Consider the following 17,952-nt stretch of genomic DNA (forward strand, 5'->3'; position numbering starts at 1 on the left):
AATAGCTAAATAGATTTGGTCATAAGGATATAGATAGTGATTGAAGCTATGGGAGCTGATGAGATCACCAAGTGAAATGATATAAAGGGAAAAAAGAAGAGGGATCAGGACAGAGTCTTAGGGAACACCCACCATTAGTGGGAATGACCTGAATGAAGATTCAGCAGAGGAGACTGAAAAGGAGCAGTAAGACGGATAGGAGGAGAACCAGAAGACAGCAGTGTCACACAAACCTAGAGGGAAGAGAATATCAGGGAAGTGATGGTGACCCACAGTGTCAAAGGCTCAGAGAGGTCAAGAAGGATGGAAATTGAGAACAGGTCATTAGATCTGGCAATTAAGAGATCATTAGGAACTCTGGAGGGAGCAGTTTCAGTCGGATGATGAAATTGGAAACCAGACTATAAAAAGAAGTTAAGTAGAGTAGAGAGTGAGAGGAAAGGAAGTGAAGGTACCTATTGTAGATGACCTTCTTGAGTTTAGCCACAAAAGGGGGAGAGATCCAGGATGATGACTAATGGGGATGGATGGATCAAATGAGGGTGAGGGAGACATGTTTATAGGCAGTAGGGAAGCTACCAGTAGATAAGGAGAGACTGCAGATAAGTGAGCAGTGGGGATCATAGAGGGGCCAGTGTGTTGGGGGAAATGGAATGGAATCTCCTGCCGTGTGCATGGAGATGGGTTTTTTTAGGTCCTTCAGTCAAACATTTACTAAGTAACTACTATCTGGCAACAAGTTCTGGGGTGCAAAGTAAAGTTGCTATATAAAGAAGTGTCTGTTACCACAGACAAACCATTATAGGAATGATGCAGAAATAGCATTTTTTAAAGCACCTTTTCAATGGTATTTATTATGTTTATAACCAGTTTCTGGGTCCTGAACAAAAACCTACATAAGTCTTGCTTTCCTTGTGTATACCATCACATCCCACTAAATGAAGTTCACTACTACTTGTTCAAATGATGGTCAGGGGTGAAAAAGAGGGAGATGTTTGAGTAGCATGACATTCCTTTATGATTGTGGGAGCCCGATCCTAGGTAAGTATTAGTTCTGATTGCCTTCTTGATTCACTTGCTTTAAATACCAAGCCATGTTTTGAGTAAGTCAGCTTCAAATTGCCATTCATTCCATGTCCTCTCTTGCCTTTTGTGTGATAAGAGATGAGCTGGGCATTCAGCAGACACAGCCACCAAATAGCCTGAATGTTCTGATGAAAACTGAAGAGGTTAATTGAGAAATCCATTGCTTATTCCTCTTCCCAGAGATAGGTATTCTTTGTCCTTAGTCACAGCAGTTGAACTCCCTCAGGAAGTTACCCACTAGCATAGTACAAAAATACCTGAAGGGAAAATACAACTTCATTCACCTTTGGCCTGGTTAGTTATGACCAGCCTTTGATCTCACTACTTTTTCCCAACCTTACTATTTGTAGATAGGTAAAGCCTCATCAAGACCAGTCTACCTTTAATAATTATGTTGAAACCCTTTACCCTTTAGCAGTCTGTTGAATGAAGCTGTGGTGAGATATTTGTAAGAATAACTGAATTTGGGGTGGCCAGGTAGCACAGCAAGTAAGAGCACTGGCTCCAGTGTCAGGATGACCTGGAGATCGAATCCCGGGCTCAGACACTTAGCACCCACCCAGAAACACCTGGCTGTGTAACCTTGAGCAAGTTACTTAACCCTGATTGCTTAAAAAAAAAAAATAACTGAATTTGGATGTACAAAGTAAAATAACACTTATGAACTTTTAGCATTATTGGTATTTTAACAGACTTTTTAACAGTTGGTCTGGGCCTTGGTGAAAAGAAAGTCTCCTGTAGAAACCATAAAAAAGAATTTTTGTACCTGGGCCAAGAGGCATGAAATAATTCTCAGTTGGGGAGGGGCAGTTAGGAGGAACCCAAAATCTTAGACATCAGTATGATGATAAGAAGAGAAGAGCCACCTCTTCTAGATCATCTGGTATCTTCCAATCCAAACCAAAAACATTTGTAATCAATAAAATGCATTTATTGATCACTTATATAAGTACTGTATTAGGCACTGGGGACAGATGGAAAGAAAGGTAAAAACAGTTCCTGCCCTCCAGTAGGGAAACAATGCAAACAAGTATACACACATAGTATATATAACAGGATAAATCAGAGGGGAAGGCACTAGCAACTGGAGCCAGTGGGAAAGACTTCCTGCAGAGTGTGGGATTAAGCCGAGTCTAAGAAGTTAGAGAAATGAAGTGATAGAAGCAAAGAGTGAGAGTATTTCAAGTGTGGGGTCATGGAGAGGGAACAGCAAGTGGACCAGTGCAGTCAGACTATGACATACTTACCACAAGAACACCCATTGTCCCTTGGGTCACCCACAGTTTTGTTTCTTCTGAGGTCATGACATTTCAAATTCACTGTCGGGGTGGCTAGGTGGTGCAGTGAATAGAGCACCAGCCCTGGAGTCAGAAGGACCTGAATTCAAATGTGGCCTCAGCCACTTACCACAAAACTAGCCGTGTGACCTTGGGCAAGTCACTTAACCCCAATTGCCCTACCTTCCCCCCTCCAAAAAGCAAAAAAACAAATGAACATAATTCACTGTTGAAAACTGGTGTTAGGAAAATTGGGCTTTTGCTGCAGGGAGCAGCTTGGGAAGACTGTATGGCGTACAGTGTTCCTGAGAGCAGCCCAGTCTTATTCAGTTTTAGACCCAGTACTCTGTCCCTCTCCCTCAACTATCCAAGATAATAGTAATGGAGTGACTTAATAGGTGCTCCATCTAAATGAATGTTCATAATTTTGGAAATAATAAAGCTATGTGTTTTCCAAAATTGTGATTGGGTACACTATTTGATGGTTTTCCCTTTAAATACAGAGCAGTAAACCCATTTTCATGAAGCTAAAATTCAATGTTTTCATGTCCTGTCAGGTAATTTTGATTTCCTAACAAGCTCCTCTAAGATTTTTTCTATGAGCTAAGCCTCGAGTTGGTGGTAGGGGAGCAGAGCCCTTGTCTTGATTCTCTTTGTGTCTTCCCCAGCACATATTGCAGTGCTTAGTCCATAGGAGAGGAGACTTATCTTCCTGAGTTCAAATCTGGCCTGAGACACTTACAAGGTATGACCCTGGGCAAGTCACCTAACACTATTTGTATCAGTTTCCTCATCTGTAAAATGAGCTGGAGAAAGAAATGGCAAACCACACCAGTATCTTTGCCAAGAAAAGCCTGAATGAGGTCACAAAGAGTCAGTCATGACTGAAAAGACTGAACAATAAAAGAAACACTGTATATGATTGCTGTTGAACTAGTATGTTGTATTTTACAGGAGGCAGCATGGTACTTTGGAAAGAGCTCTGGACTCTAGACCTCTGGTAGTCTAGAGGTAGATTACCCAAGTTCACTTGTGACCCAGGACAAACAACTTCACTCTCTAGACCTCAGTTCCTAGGATCAGAGATGTAAAGTCAGGAGAGATTCAAGCGATTAAGTCATTTACTATCACGCAACTGAGAAGGTTCAACTTGCTGACCTCTGAAGGCTCCTCCAGATCTAAAGCTGTGATCTTCTGACCAATACTTTTAAAAACCTTCTTAGCATGAGACCTTTTTCTAAGTCTTTAGCTCTTTTATAAATATTAAATTTATTAGAGCTTCATCTACCTTACTTTTCTGCTTCTTTACAGGAGTTGGCACCAGGAATTATTACAGGAAGATTGGCTATGTATTAGAAGGACCTTACATGGTAAAGGAGTTGAACTAACATTCATCTTTATCCAGGACACTTTATGGCAAGAAGCAGAGACTTCATTTATAGTGATGAGGAAGAAGGCACGGGAGGAACAAAGCTAACGAAATCAACAGGGAATTTTTCCTTCATTCTAAACGAACAATAGATTTGGTACTAAAGGTCCATTTTAGAAACACTGACTCTCGGAAAATTTTTGATAATCTGCTTAGACACTCAGCCAGTGACACAGAACACCTACACAGAGCATATGCCTTAACCTTTGGGGCCCTTTTGCTTCTATGGCAAGAGTTATTAAATTGAACTATTTCTATTTAACGATAAAGCTCCAGTTCTCATGAGAGAATGGGAATTGTTTTTCTTCTGTATCTGCTCTGACATGTGACTTTTCATATGTATTTTCTTGTGAGTCCTGTGCTGGGACCTTGGTTTTGACCCTGTGGTCTAGACCAGGGTCTCCGAATTTTTGTGATTCACATCACAGAAAAAAATTCTTGAGTATATACTCCTACTTCTGTTGTTGTTCTGCCTTTTTCAGTCGAGTCTGATTCTTCATGAACCTATTTGCAGTTTCTTGGCAAAGATACTAGAGTGGTTTGCTATTTCCTTCTCCAGCTCACTTTACAGATGAGGAAACTGAGGCAAAGAGGGTCAGGTGATTTGCCCAGGTCACACAGCACATATCTGAGGCTGTATTTGAACTCAGGTCTTACTGACTCCAGGCCCATGACTATCTCCACTGTGCCACCTAGCTGCCCCCAATACTACTACATTGTATTTACCTACAAATTATATACCTATGATATAAAAAAAAATACACATTTTAAAAGGATGAGATCAGTGGTCCAGCTAAACTGGCCTCTCTATTCCTCACACATAGCCTCCTATTCCTGTCTCTCTGCCTTTACATTGGCCAGCCCCGACGTCTGGAATATACCGTGCCCTCACCTCATGTAATACTTTTCTTCGAGTCAAAACTAAAACACCGCCTTCTGCACAAAGCCTTTTTGCTAGTGTCCTCTCCCTAAGAACTTTCTATTTCCTCGGTTTATTGTGTATATATTTATAGATGTTCATTTGGTCCCCTTCCTCCCCAATCCCCTACCCCAAGAATGTAAGCTCCTTGAGAGTAAGAATTTTTTTTTTTAGGTCTTTATATTCTCAGTACCTGTTATTCAGTAGGTGCTTAATAAATATTTGTTGATTGAAACAATTTGGCTAATTTCCATCTTCTCTTGTGTCAATCAGTTATTTCTTCAGTCTAATTAGAAGATGCTACATTTTTATATTTTTAACAAATAGGTTTAAAAGCTATTGAAACTTTGCTTAGATTTTTTTTGTTTGTTTTTGCTTTTTTGGAGGGGGGGAGGGCAGGGCAATTGGGGTTAAGTGATTTGCCCAAGGTCACACAGCAATTAAGTGTTAATATGTCTGAGGCCGCATTTGAACTCAGGTCCTGCTCTATTCACTGTGCCACCTCGCCTCCCCAAAGTAACTTGGTCCTGGACACAGAGAGGCTAAGCCGGAGAGCTGGGATGTGAGTCTGGATCCTGTGATTCTTTTTTTTTTTGGAGGGGGGGAAGGCAAGGCAATTGGGGTTGACTTGCCCAAGGTTACACGGCTAGTTAAGTGTCAAGTGTCTTGAGGCCAGAATTGAATTCAGGTCCTCCTGATTCAGGGTCGGTGCTCTATTCACTGCACCACCACCACCCAGCTGCCCCTTGCTTAGATTTTTAGACAAATTAGAAAATTCTGTTTCAAATTCAAATAATCTTTTTGAAGTGTATACACATAAGAGTTTTTATAGGTGACATATCATTTTGAGCAACAAAGGCATAGTTTTAAAATGCTGTGATAATTGTGATGACTTCATAGCATCAGTTAATATCATCATTGACCATAGTGAAAATAAATCCATATTTCAAATGATCACATATTTAAATTTGGGGCCTGACTTCTTGGCAGATCTAACTAGAGCATCATTGTTTTAGCTCTGCCATCTTGTTTTTCACATATGTCCTCATTTAATTCATGATTTTAAAGAATCTCTTTTTAAACCACTCCCACATTTTGTAAGAGTTATTTTAGTTCATCCACTTACCTGGACTGCGACACATTGCCATACACTAAAAGGGAACAAATAGATGAGGGCATCACTGTCAACTTCTCCATGTCTTGAAATGCCTGCTCTTTCCTCAGGATACTTCACGTGTAACATGCCACATATGAGTTAGACCCTTGAACCAACTGAAGAAGCTAATGCCAGTTCATATGTTTGGTATTAGTAAAGATGGATCTCATTGCTTTTTTCTTTTTTTTTAGCAAAATAGAAATAGAAGTTCTTTCCTCAATGCACTCCAGCACTGTCTTGTGACCACTGGTCTAGACAAGTGAGATGTTCCCTTTAAAAGAAAAAAATCAGTGATTGTGTCAGTGTAGACAACTCAGTGAGGAAGCAAACTGTCACCTTGTTCAGTCATTTTCAGTTGTGCCCCAGTCTTCTTGACCCTTTTTTGGGGGTTTCTTGGACTGGAATAGTTTGCCATTTCTTTTTCCAACTGATTTTACAAATGAGGAAACTGAGCTAAACAGGGTTAAGTGATTTGCCCAGGGTCACTTGGCTAAGAAGTGTCTGAAGCCAGATTTGAACTTGGGGCTTCCTTGAACTTCTGCAGACTGACACCGACTCTACAGCTTTGCTTGGGGGAGATCAGATAACAGAAAAGACAGCTCTGCCCAGTGTTTCTTTGCTTGTTTTCTCCACAAAGAACCAACTTAACATCATGCTACTGACCCAAGATTGGTAGGATATTGTCAGAAGTCACCAAACTGCCTTTGGTGAATTTAGGTCACCTGCTGTAATGTTAATGGAATAGGAAGATCTTCCCTGAACATCAATAGGCCTATGTGACCACGTGTCCCCTTTTCCCTTGAAAAAGGAACTGTGTTCCCAGGTCTAAAGATACACAGGTATGCCAATCACAGATGCCTTGCTGCTTTCACAGCTGTGATACATCCTGAGTCACACAGAGCCCACTGGAACTTACTGGAGGAACTTACCTAAGGAGGACCTTGCTTACAGGGAGTCTCGCTTGTAGGAAGGCATTCACACCTCCTGGCACTAAGCTAATTAGACACTGTCAGGAGGGTTGTGATGCCTTCTAGCTCTGAGCCTATTAGTTCAAAACTATATATACTGGGAGCTTGGTATACTTTGGGGGCTCACTCACGAGAAGGAGCTTTTGATTCCCTGGACGGGACTCTGAGTAGCTGTTTGTTAAGAGCCCCCCACGACTACTCAGAGGTTTGTGCTCTCCCAGTCTGGTGGTGTATGTAGGTGGCTGTATTACTTTGTTCAGTTGAATTCAGTTGTTGTTTGTTGAATCTCTGTGCTAATTTCTCTGCTTGTATTTCCTACTTATCTGTAATTAAATTAAGATTGTTTGACCCCTTTTAAAGTTATCTTTCCTTTAGAAAAGAACATCAAAGAACTGTGCTAGTAGGCCATCCTGGGTGTGCTAGGGTGCTTGCTACTATACCTGCCCAAAGGAACTGTCCTCATATCACAAGAGAACTGGGCAGAAGGAACTAGAGACACTGTCAGTAATATCTGAAAGATAATGGAGAAGAGGAAATGTGGGGATTTCAGATCAGTAGCTGCAAACTACAGGCCAGTAAGCCTGATTTTAATAGCTCAGAAAATTCTAGAATGGATCATTAAGGAGAAGGTGAATACCTAAAGAAAATTGCTGTTTACAGAGAGCGGGCCCAGCAAGGTTCATCACAAACAGGTCGTGCTAGACTAACCTAATTTCTTTCTTTGTCACAAAATTGGCAGATAAAGGGAATTCTGTAGATTTTGCTTCGATTTTCAAAAATATTTGATAAATTATCTTGCTATTGTGGTAAAGATGAAGATATGTGAACTACACAATAACATAATTAGATTCTAAATTGATTGGACAGAGGTTAGAGGGAGGCAGATGGTGAAGTGAGAAGCATTAGACTAACTAGTCCACGATATCTTTTGGCAAAGATCCAGAAAATAAACTGGACCAAATTCTGATAGGGAAAGCCAAAGAAAAAGTGACAGTGAATAATTTTTCCAGTCCAGGTGTCTTCAGGAGATAGAGGTCTACAGACACTAGGGACAAGATCTGGCCGGGAGTATGTAGGCAGTGCAGCACATTCCAGTGCTCAGGGAGCAAAAGAAGGCTGCAACAGGATCACCAGGGCAGACAGATCCCAGAGGATCCCTGAATAAGCACTGGGTGCAGAAATGAGTGCCATCTGTCAGCTCTTGTTGCCTGCTATCAAGTTCTGGATCATAGATCCTGGTGAGAGAGGAAAGGTAGTGAGCACTGGCTTTAAAATGTGCAGCGAGCAAGACATGAGTTCTAAAAGCAAACAGTAGCTTTGTGGCTTTGATCCCAGGAGCAAAGATCACCATCCCAGACCAAATGGACACTAAATGTGATAGGACAGCTTAACAAAATTAAGTAATTCTGTTATGTTTCAATTATCTCAAAGAAGAGTGAGAAGAGGAACACTAGGAAGGAGGGGGGAGGAAGAAGAATATGGAAAAATTATCTCACAGATGGGGTGGGCAAGGAGTTTACACAATGGAGGGTCATTGTTGGGGAGCTGATGACATTTAAATAGCACGTATCTGAACTGGTTCAAGGAGGGAAGAATATAGAGAGTTGAATGTAGAAACATATCTTATTCGACAGGAAAATGTCCCTTGTAGGGCTGGGGGAAAGGGAGGGTTGGTTTAGGAAGGAATTTGAAGCAAAACAGACTATTAACGGGGGGAGGGGAAAGAAAGGGAACTATATAAAAGAATAGGATATAGAGAAATCTACAGTTAGCAATCATAGCTGTAAATGTGAATGGGATGAACTCACCTATAACACAAAAGAGGAAGTAGAACGGATTAGAAACCAGAATCCAATAAGATGTTGTTGACAAGAAACATCTGAAAACAAAAGATACATACAGAATTACACTAAAAGGCTAGAGCAGAATCTATAATGTTTTCTGCTGAAATTGTTGTTGTCCATCCTTTGTTCTTGAGGAGAACCAAAGACATCTTGAGGAGGACGTCTTCTTTTTAAATTTTTATTTATTTATTTTTAGTTTTCAACATTCATTTCCACAAGATTTTGAGTTCCAAACTTTCTCTCCACTACTCCCCAACCCAAGATGGCAAGCATGCTGATTACCCCTTCCCCCAGTCTGCCCTCCTTTATACCCTCCCCATCCCCTCCTTACCCCTTTCCCCTTTACTTTCTTACAGGACAAGATGGATTTCTATACCCCATTGCCTGTATATCTTATTTCCTGGTTGCACATGTTTTTAAAACTTTGAGTTCCAGATTCTCTCCCTTCTTCCCTCCTCATCCTCCCCCACTGGGAAGACAAGCAATTCGATCTAGGTTATACATGTGTAGTTATGCAAAACATGTCCATAGTAGTCATGTTGTGAAAGACTAACTATATTTCCCTCCATCCTATCCTGCTTTTACTCCACCATCTTGACTCCACCATCTTGACGACTCCACCATCTTGACTCCTCCCCCCAAGGGTGATGTCTCGACTTACACATGAATTGGATTTAAGTGAGGCCAAGCTTCACAAAGTTCTCAGCCTCATTCTCTCCACAGTCATTGAAGTCCAGCAGTAAGACAAAACTCAAGACAACTGACAATGACTCAGGATGCAGTTAAGTGATGTTGGTCTTTCTAAATTAAGGTCTTTCTCAGGTCTCAGTTTGTGTGAAGTAATTCCCATTCAATGATTAAGGGCTAGGTAAGAATTTAGACAAAAGATGGCCTAGTTTACCATCACAATAAAACCAGTCTGGAAGGGGAAAACCCCCAGAACAGAAAACAATTGCTATTTACACTCATCGTAAGGCATCGAAATCTAAACAATGAGCCACCAGAGGTTTGGGTCTAATATTGGCTATTCAATGAAAACCAGAGTGATTTAGATTTAAAGTTATAGTCAAGTAACTCCATTTGAAAATACAATGGGCTTTTTACAAGCCCATTTTTTCAGAGCTATGTTTCAAGAAATAATAAATGAAAACTGCAAGAAATCTAACCAAAAAGTTAAGGAACTTGAATAGAATTTTAGAAAAGTTAGAAATGATAGATTTCTGGAGATACTAAATTGGAATAGAAAGGAATATATCTATTTTTCAACTACGCACAGAATCTTTACAAAAGTTAACCATGTATTAGAGAACAAAAACCTCAGAAACAAATGCAGAAAAGCAAAAATATTAAATGTATCTTTTATCAACCATAATGCAATAAAAATTAATTCAATAAAGGACCTATAAAGCAAAAGCAAAGATTAAAGAAGAAAAGATTGAAAATTATTGGAAACTTAATCTTAAAGAATGGATTGGTCAAAAAGACTGATACCATAAACAAATTAGAGGAACATGGAATAGTTTACCTGTCAGATAAGGGATGGATAAGGGAAGAATTTATGACCAAACAAGAGACAGAGAGCATTATGAGGCATAAAATGGAAAAACCCCAGGATCAGATGTATGTGCAAGCAAATTCTACCAAATATTTAAAGAACAATTAATTACAAAACTACATAAACTATATGACATAAATGAAGAAAGGTTCTACAAAAATATTTCTATGACACAAATATAGTCCTGATACCTAAATCAGAATCAAAAGAGAGAATGAAAACTATGGACTAATTTCTCTAATGAATATTAATGCAAAAAATTTTAAATAAAATGCCAGAAAGAAGATTACAGCAATATGTCACAAAGATCATATACTATAAATAGGCTGGATTTATACCAGGAATGAAGGGCTAACTCAATATTAGGAAAACTATAAACATAATTGACTTTGTTCATTTTTAAAGCACATAATTATTTCAATATGTAGAAAAAAAGCTTTTGACAAAATACAACGCCCAAATGTGTTTTTTTCCATTCTAGAAAAATAATAATAATAAATAGAATGAACTACCCTCCTTAAAATTATAAGTAATATCTATCTAAAACTAAGAACAAGCATGATCTGTAATGCTAATAAGCTAGTGGCCTTTCCAGTAAGATGAGGGGTAAAGCCAGTGTGCCCTTATCACCATCACTATTGATACTGTACTAGAAATGCTAGCTATAGCCCACTAAGACAAACAAAAAGGAACTGAAGGAATAAGTATATGCAAGTGGGAAGAGGAACTATCATTTTTTCTATATCTTATCATAAGAATCAACTCTAAAGTCAACTAAAAAACTAATCAAAACAATTTACAATTTCAACAAAGTTCAACTTTGAAATATATGAAATGATCAACTATTAATGACTCAGCTTTTCTCAGCAACACAGTGATCCAAGACAAATACGAAGGAATCACAAAGGAAAGTACTATCCATATCCAGATAAAGAACTGATGGACTCTGAATGCAGATTGAAGCATATTTTTTTCACCTTATTCTTTCTCGTGTTTTTTTTTCCTTTTGTTCTGTTTCTTCTTACACAATTATGATGAATGTCAAAATATGTTTTACATGATAGCATATGTATAAACTATTCCAAGGAACTTCCTACCATTTTCAGAAGGGGAGGGAAGGGAAGGAGAAAAATTTGAAACTCAAAATCTTGTAAAAATGAATGCTAAAAATTTTCTTGATATATAATTGTGGGGAAAAATGAAATACCATTTAATGTAAAATAAATACAGACAGTATAAAATACTTGGAAGTATACCTGCCCAGACACACAAAAACTACATGAACAGTTATAAAATACTCTTCCTACAAATATAGATCTAAATAGTTGGAGAAATGTTCATTGTTCATGAGTAGATGAGACAATATAATAAGACTGACCATACTACCTAAATTAACTTACTAAATCAGTGTCATGTCAATCAAACTACCAAAGAATAACCTTAAAGAGCTTAAAAAATATTCAACAAAATTCATCTGGAGGAACTAAAGGTCAAGAACATCAAGGGGAATAGTGAAGAAAAGTGGAAAGGAAAAAAAAACTTAGCAGTATCAGATCTCAAACTATACTACAAAGCTATAATAATCAAAATGATATGGTATTGAGGAGTAGAATATGTTGGTGAAATAGCTTAGGTACACAATAAATGGAAACAAATTAGCACATTAACATAGTCTTTGATCAACCCAAAGATTCCAGTTATTGGAGCAAGAACTCACTATTCAACAAAAACTGTTGAGAAAACTGGAAAACAGTTCTGCAAAAACTAAACATAGACCAACATCTCACACTGTATAGCAAGATAAGCTTAAAGTAAACATAGATTTATATATAAAGGGTGATATAATAAGCAAATTAGTGGGGGCGGCCAGGTGGTGCAGTAAGAGCGCCGGCCCCAGAGTCGGGAGACCTGGGATCGGTTCCAGGCTTAGATACTTAACATCCACACAAAAATAACTGGCTGTGTAACCTTGAGCAAGTTACTTAACCTCAATTGCTTAGGGGTGACCAGGTGGCGCAGGGAGTAAGATCGCTGGCCCCAGTGTCGGGAGACCTGGGATCGGTTCCGGCCTCAGATACTCAGCACCCTAGCAAAAAAAAAAATAATAATAACTGGCCATGTAACCTTGAGCAAGTTACTTAACCCCAATTGCTTTAAAAAAAATAAGCAAATTAGTAGAGCATGGAAGAAATTACCTTTCAGATCTATGGATAGGAGAAGAATTCATAATGAAACAAGATATAGAGAGGAACATAGGAGGTAAAATGGACAATTTTGCTTGCATAAAATTTAAAAAATTTTCACATATAAAGCCAATGCAAATAAAATTAGAAGAAGGAAACTGGGGGGGGGGGGGCGGAATCTGTGTAGCAAGTTTCTATGATAAAGGTCTCACATTTAAATACATAGATATATAGATATGTGTGTATACACATATATATGGAACTGAGTCAAATTTATAAGAATAAGAACTATTCCCTATTGATAAATGTTTGAAGGATAAATACAGGGAGTTTTCATAGGAAGAAATTCAATCTATTAATAGTGATGCAAAAAAAAAATGCTCTAAATTGCCAATAATTAGAGAAATGCACATTAAGCCCACTCTGAGATACTACCTCACACCCATCAGATCAGTAAAGTTGACAAAAAGGGAACATAACATGCTGGCTGGGCTATGGGAAAACTGATGCACTGTCAGTGTAGCTGTGAACTGGTCCAACTATTCTGGAAAGCAATTTGGAATTACACCCCCAAAAAGATTAAACTGCTTACCCTTTGACATAGCAATATTGCTTCTGGGTCTATATCCCAAAGCAATTAAACAGAAGAAAATGATCTATATGTATAAAAATACCTATAGCAACTCTTTTTGTGGTGGCAAGAAATTGGAAACTAGCAGTATGTCTGTCAATCAGGGAATGAATGGCTGAACAAGTTATGATATATGCATGTGATGAAATACTGTTGTTCTATAATAAATGATGAAGGGGATGGTTTCAGAAAAACCCAGAAGACTTGACTGAACTGATTCAAAATGAAATGAGCAGAACCAAGATAACTTGTACAATAACAATAATGATGTAAAGATAATTAACTTTGAAAGACTTAACTCTGATAAACACAATGACCAATGACAATTCCAAAGGATTGATGATATGCTATTCACCTCCAGATTGGTAGAGGTGATGGACTCAGAGTACAGATTGAAGCATATTTCTTCTTTCTATTTTTTTTCTTTCTTTCTTCTGTTATTTTTGGACCAAACTAATGTGGGAATTTGTTTTGCATAATTACACATATTTATAATGGGTTTTGTTTTTCCTGCTTTCTCAATGGGACGGTCTGAATGAGAGAATGGCACAGGATACCCAAAGGCGCTGCTCTGCAGTCAACTCATGGCTGTACCTGGGTCAAGAAGTTAGGACTTTTGGCTCAAGAAGAGGGTGCCAAGAGTAAGTGAACACTGGAGCCTAGGACAAAGATTCTGAATCACTTTCTTTCCCTCCACAGCATGAACAGAAGCTGCTGCTCTTTCTCAGTGGCCACCACCCACTAGAAACAGTCCACACAGGTGCCCAATATACCAGGAGACAGTGTTCTCTGGCTGTCCTTCTTGTGAGCCTAGCAGCTAGTAGCACACTGATGAATTCTCTTCAGCTAGAGCCTTATAAGAGGGGCTAAAAAATTATTTTTTGATTGGAAGGCAGGATTCAAAGAAGAGTAATTAATGATTTGATGCCAATGTGGCAGGAGGTCTCCAGTGGGATATCTAAGGGATCTGTGTTTAACTCTGTGCTATTTTAAAACTTTATCATTTACTTGAATAAAAGTATAGAGGGTATGCTCATGAGATTTGCAAATAACATCAAGCCAGGAAAGCTAATAGAGTAGGTGACAATCAGGATCCAAAAGGATTTTGTCAGGGTAGAGCTCTGCACTGAGTCTATTAAGATGAAATCCAATTGAAATAAATCTCAATTCTTTCTCCTGAATACAAAAAAAAAAATCAACTTGCCAAGTTGAAGGTGGGGAGATATGGTTAGATTACAATTGTTCTGAAAAAGATCTTGGGGTTTTTAGTGGAATCCAAGCTCAATATGGGTTAGCAGTGTGATCTAGCATCCAAAAAAGCTAACACAATCTTGGGCTGTGGAAAGAGGGGCGTAGCTTGCAGGAATAAGGAGGCAATGGTACCACTGTGCCCTGCTCTGGTCAAACCTCAACTGTTCAGTGCTGGGTACCACAATTTATGAAGGACATTGATATGCCTATCACATGCTGATCAGCTGAATTAAACGGGTGTATTTAGCCTGGAGATGAAAAGACTGGGGAGGGGGGAAGGAACTCACAATCGCTGCATTGAAGCATTGCAAAAGCTGTCATGTGTAAGAGAAATTGGGCCTGTTTTGTCTGGCCCCAGAAGGCAGAACCATAGGGAATGGGGAGACGTTGCAAATAGGCTAGTTCAGGCTTGATGTCAGAACAGATTTCTAAAAAATTAGAACTGTCCAAAAGTAAAATAGGCTGGCTCTGGAGGTGGTGAGTTCTTCCTCCTTGGAGGTCATTAACCAGAACCTGGACTTATCCAGTACATTCCAGTGGGTATTTTTTTTTTCACATATAGGTTAAATTCTCAAATTCTGTGATTCTCTGATTATAGTCTCAGAGGATCGCTTGGGGCACTAGGAGATTAAGTGCCTTAATAAAGAATAAAATCTTCTACTTAATTATGCTTTTTTTCTCTAAAAAATAAAATTTTATTGAAAGAGTTTAACATAATCATTCGAGGAATGATTGGGTCTGTGATTTCACAACAGGGGTAGGGTGAGGAATATCCAGTAAGGAGACTCCCTCCACCTATATAGATGGGCAATCTGCTTTACCTCTATCATCTGACACAGGTACTTGGCGCAGTGAGGGTTAAGTGACTTGTTCATGGTCACAACCAATATAAATCAGACTTGAATAGGTCTACTTGACTCTGTACCACACCACTCAAAAGTAAATATATTTTAAAAGATATCATTATATAAATATATAGATATGTAATCACCATTAATCAGTACTTAATCTAACCTTAGTTTTCCCCTCATGCTTGAATAAAGCACCTTTTTCTCACTCACCTGGAACACTCCCCAGCACTAGATTCTCCCAGGCTTGTGTGGCTCTCAGTAGGATCACCAGGTGTTAAAACCCCACTGCAGCCTTTTGCTAAAAATACATGGGCTTTCTCAGTGAGCCGGTAAGGTTCTACTCAGTATTCCCTGTCTAACTAACCAGTCTCTCTGCCTGTCTCTTAGCTCAAGAAAGAAACATGCCCTTTTTAAGCCAGCTGCTGCCAAAAAAGAAAGATCAGTCATGACACACAGGGCAATCATGCTGGTCTCAGCATGGAACCTTTAAAACTATGGATGGTGTTATTTCTAATCTGCAATGAATGGTCCCTTAGCAACCATCAGACTCAAATACCTCTGCTGCTGCTTCAGCTGTTGGTTTTGTTGGCTTTGAGTTACAAAATCCAAGCCAATACTAGAACAGAACTTTTCAAATGCACTTTAATAGAATATACAGGGGTTTTTTACATTTAATTTTATTTATTTGTTGTTACATTTTAAATTCCAGACTGTATCCCTCCCTCCCTCCCCACCCCTCACTAGAGAAGACCACTATTTGACACAGATATGGATGTGTGTGTGTGTGTGTGTGTGTGTGTGTAAAACCATCCTATGTACATTACTATTTATAGTTCTTTTTCTGGAGGTCAATAGCATCTTCCTACAAAGGTTCTTTGCAGTGGATTTGAATATTTATAATACTCAGAATAGCTTAGTTAAAATAAATGTTATCAAGCATTTTATCTACAGATACCTTATAATATCAATAGGAAAGATTCAGGGAGAACAATCTTTATAATGAGTTGAAGCAATTCAGCCCTCGTCTATTTGTTGGCTGTGTTTTCTTTTACTGTCTCTTTGCTGGGAGCTGCTTCCTCTTTCTGTCAGGAAGACAGCATCTCTACTGCTTTTCTGGCTTCTGGTAGACACCCCTTCTGTTTCATTCATCTGAAATCAAGAAGGATGAAAATGGGGGAGGTAATCAGTGTATTAAGGGGCAAAGTATTTACAGAGCCTCCCCAGAACTGTAAAAGCATTTGAAATTGTACCTCTTCACCCTTTTGTTTAACAGAGTTGATTCGTTTGAATAAAACCCAGTTCTATCTCCTTGGAATGAAGATTTACTTCAATGGGGACTTTCCATTATCAAGGAGATTACAGTCTTTCACATGGCATGCCAGGTTGGTCTCTATTCACTCAAATTAAATGTTTGGTATGCCAGGGATACATTTTAACATTTAGTTATACAGAGGTTAATTTCAAAGTAAATTTACAAGATGTCTCTTCAAGAGACTAATTTGTAGAATACATGATTATTACAGGTATTTAATCGGTAATTTAATGTTGCTTTTCTATAAAAGCCTCTTAACAGATTCAAACCTTTGTCAATAAGAATAGCATCATGAGTTTGTCAAATGTCTTTATCATTTGTTGTGTTTACTGGTACTTAAGCACACATATATATATACATACACATATACACACGTATGTTGTTGTTAAGTAGTTTCACTTGTATCCAACTCTCCATGAACCCATTTGCTCATTTTACAGATGAGAAACTGAAGCAAATAGGGTTAAGGGACTTGCCCAGGGTCACAGAGCTAGTAAGTGTCTGAGGTCAGATTTGAACTCAGATCCTCCTGATTCCAGGGCCAGTGTTCTATGTACTGTGCCGCCTAGCTGACAGATAGACACACACACATATTACATATATACACACACATATACACCCTCACATATATGTGCATACATATGTATGTGTATATATATATTGTCTATCGCAAAGATCCATTAAAACTCCATTCACAGCATACAATGTCTAAGGACCACATGTCTAGGGATGACAATTTTATTTTTTCTCCAAGTTGCAGTTACAGGTGATCTATTTTGCAGTGTTGCCACACAACACTAAGAAAATGTTATACTACGCATAGTACTGCGTTGATCTTTTAAATATGCTTTTTGAACAACCCCTCCCCTAATTACAGGATCATAGATTAGACCTCCAAGGAACCCCAGGTCATCAAGTCCAATCCCCTCATCACAAAGGTGAAGAGGCTGCGGCTCAGAGAGTCGTAGTGCAAAGACCGGACTTCCACTCCAGTGTTCATTCCACAGCATGCCTGTGCAAGCACCTGGAGGGAAAGGGCTAGTTTCATTTTTGTCTTTATATTCTCAGGGTCTAGCACGTTGTCTGGCATGTATCCAAGATTAATAAGTGCTTACAGAATTAACTGAAATGCATATAAAAATATTTTTGAAAAAGCATTCACTCTGGATGTGGAGGACTTTGGGATTTTTAAGTCATACTTCTGATACTATCTGACCCTCAGTTTTCTCAGTTAGACTGTGACTGAGGTTCCCTCCAGCTCCAGATGAATTCATGGTATTGTTTTTAATGTTAAAGAAACTTTGAGATTAAAGTAAAATTCGTATCTTACCATTTCCTTGTGACCTTTTCTTTTACCCTTCAAAGAGCCAATCAGAAAGAGTAGAGGCCAGGTGGGTATGGAAGTCAGCACCCCTTGTCCATGACAGAAGGATTCCTGGTTGTGTTCCATCTATTCATCCCTACCATGAACACACCAAGCATACATTGAA

At 38.8% G+C, this 17,952-nt stretch overlaps 1 protein-coding gene and 1 long non-coding RNA gene across 3 annotated transcripts in view; one reads left to right on the top strand and one right to left on the bottom strand.

The window, feature by feature from the left end:
• The window catches only part of ELP3 (elongator acetyltransferase complex subunit 3), a 107,163-nt gene extending 102,214 nt beyond the window's left edge, over positions 1-4,949 (top strand). For both annotated transcript variants that reach the window (XM_069075627.1, XM_069075626.1), the window contains one exon: positions 3,675-4,949. In XM_069075627.1, coding sequence (XP_068931728.1) covers positions 3,675-3,719 — 45 coding nt within the window. In that variant the 3' untranslated portion in view covers positions 3,720-4,949. The remainder of the gene's footprint in view (positions 1-3,674) is intronic.
• On the bottom strand, positions 1,058-17,952 carry LOC138152004 (uncharacterized). Its single transcript, XR_011165991.1, has 5 exons — positions 17,793-17,952; positions 16,106-16,299; positions 8,644-8,714; positions 5,838-6,138; positions 1,058-1,343 (listed from the first exon to the last, which is right to left on the bottom strand). It is a non-coding gene; the product is annotated as an uncharacterized lncRNA (long non-coding RNA).

This window comes from Petaurus breviceps, unplaced genomic scaffold (assembly GCF_028583685.1).
Source record: "Petaurus breviceps papuanus isolate PSGF00001 unplaced genomic scaffold, PetGlider_PUasm1.0 90919, whole genome shotgun sequence".
Classification (NCBI taxonomy): Eukaryota; Metazoa; Chordata; class Mammalia; order Diprotodontia; family Petauridae; genus Petaurus; species Petaurus breviceps.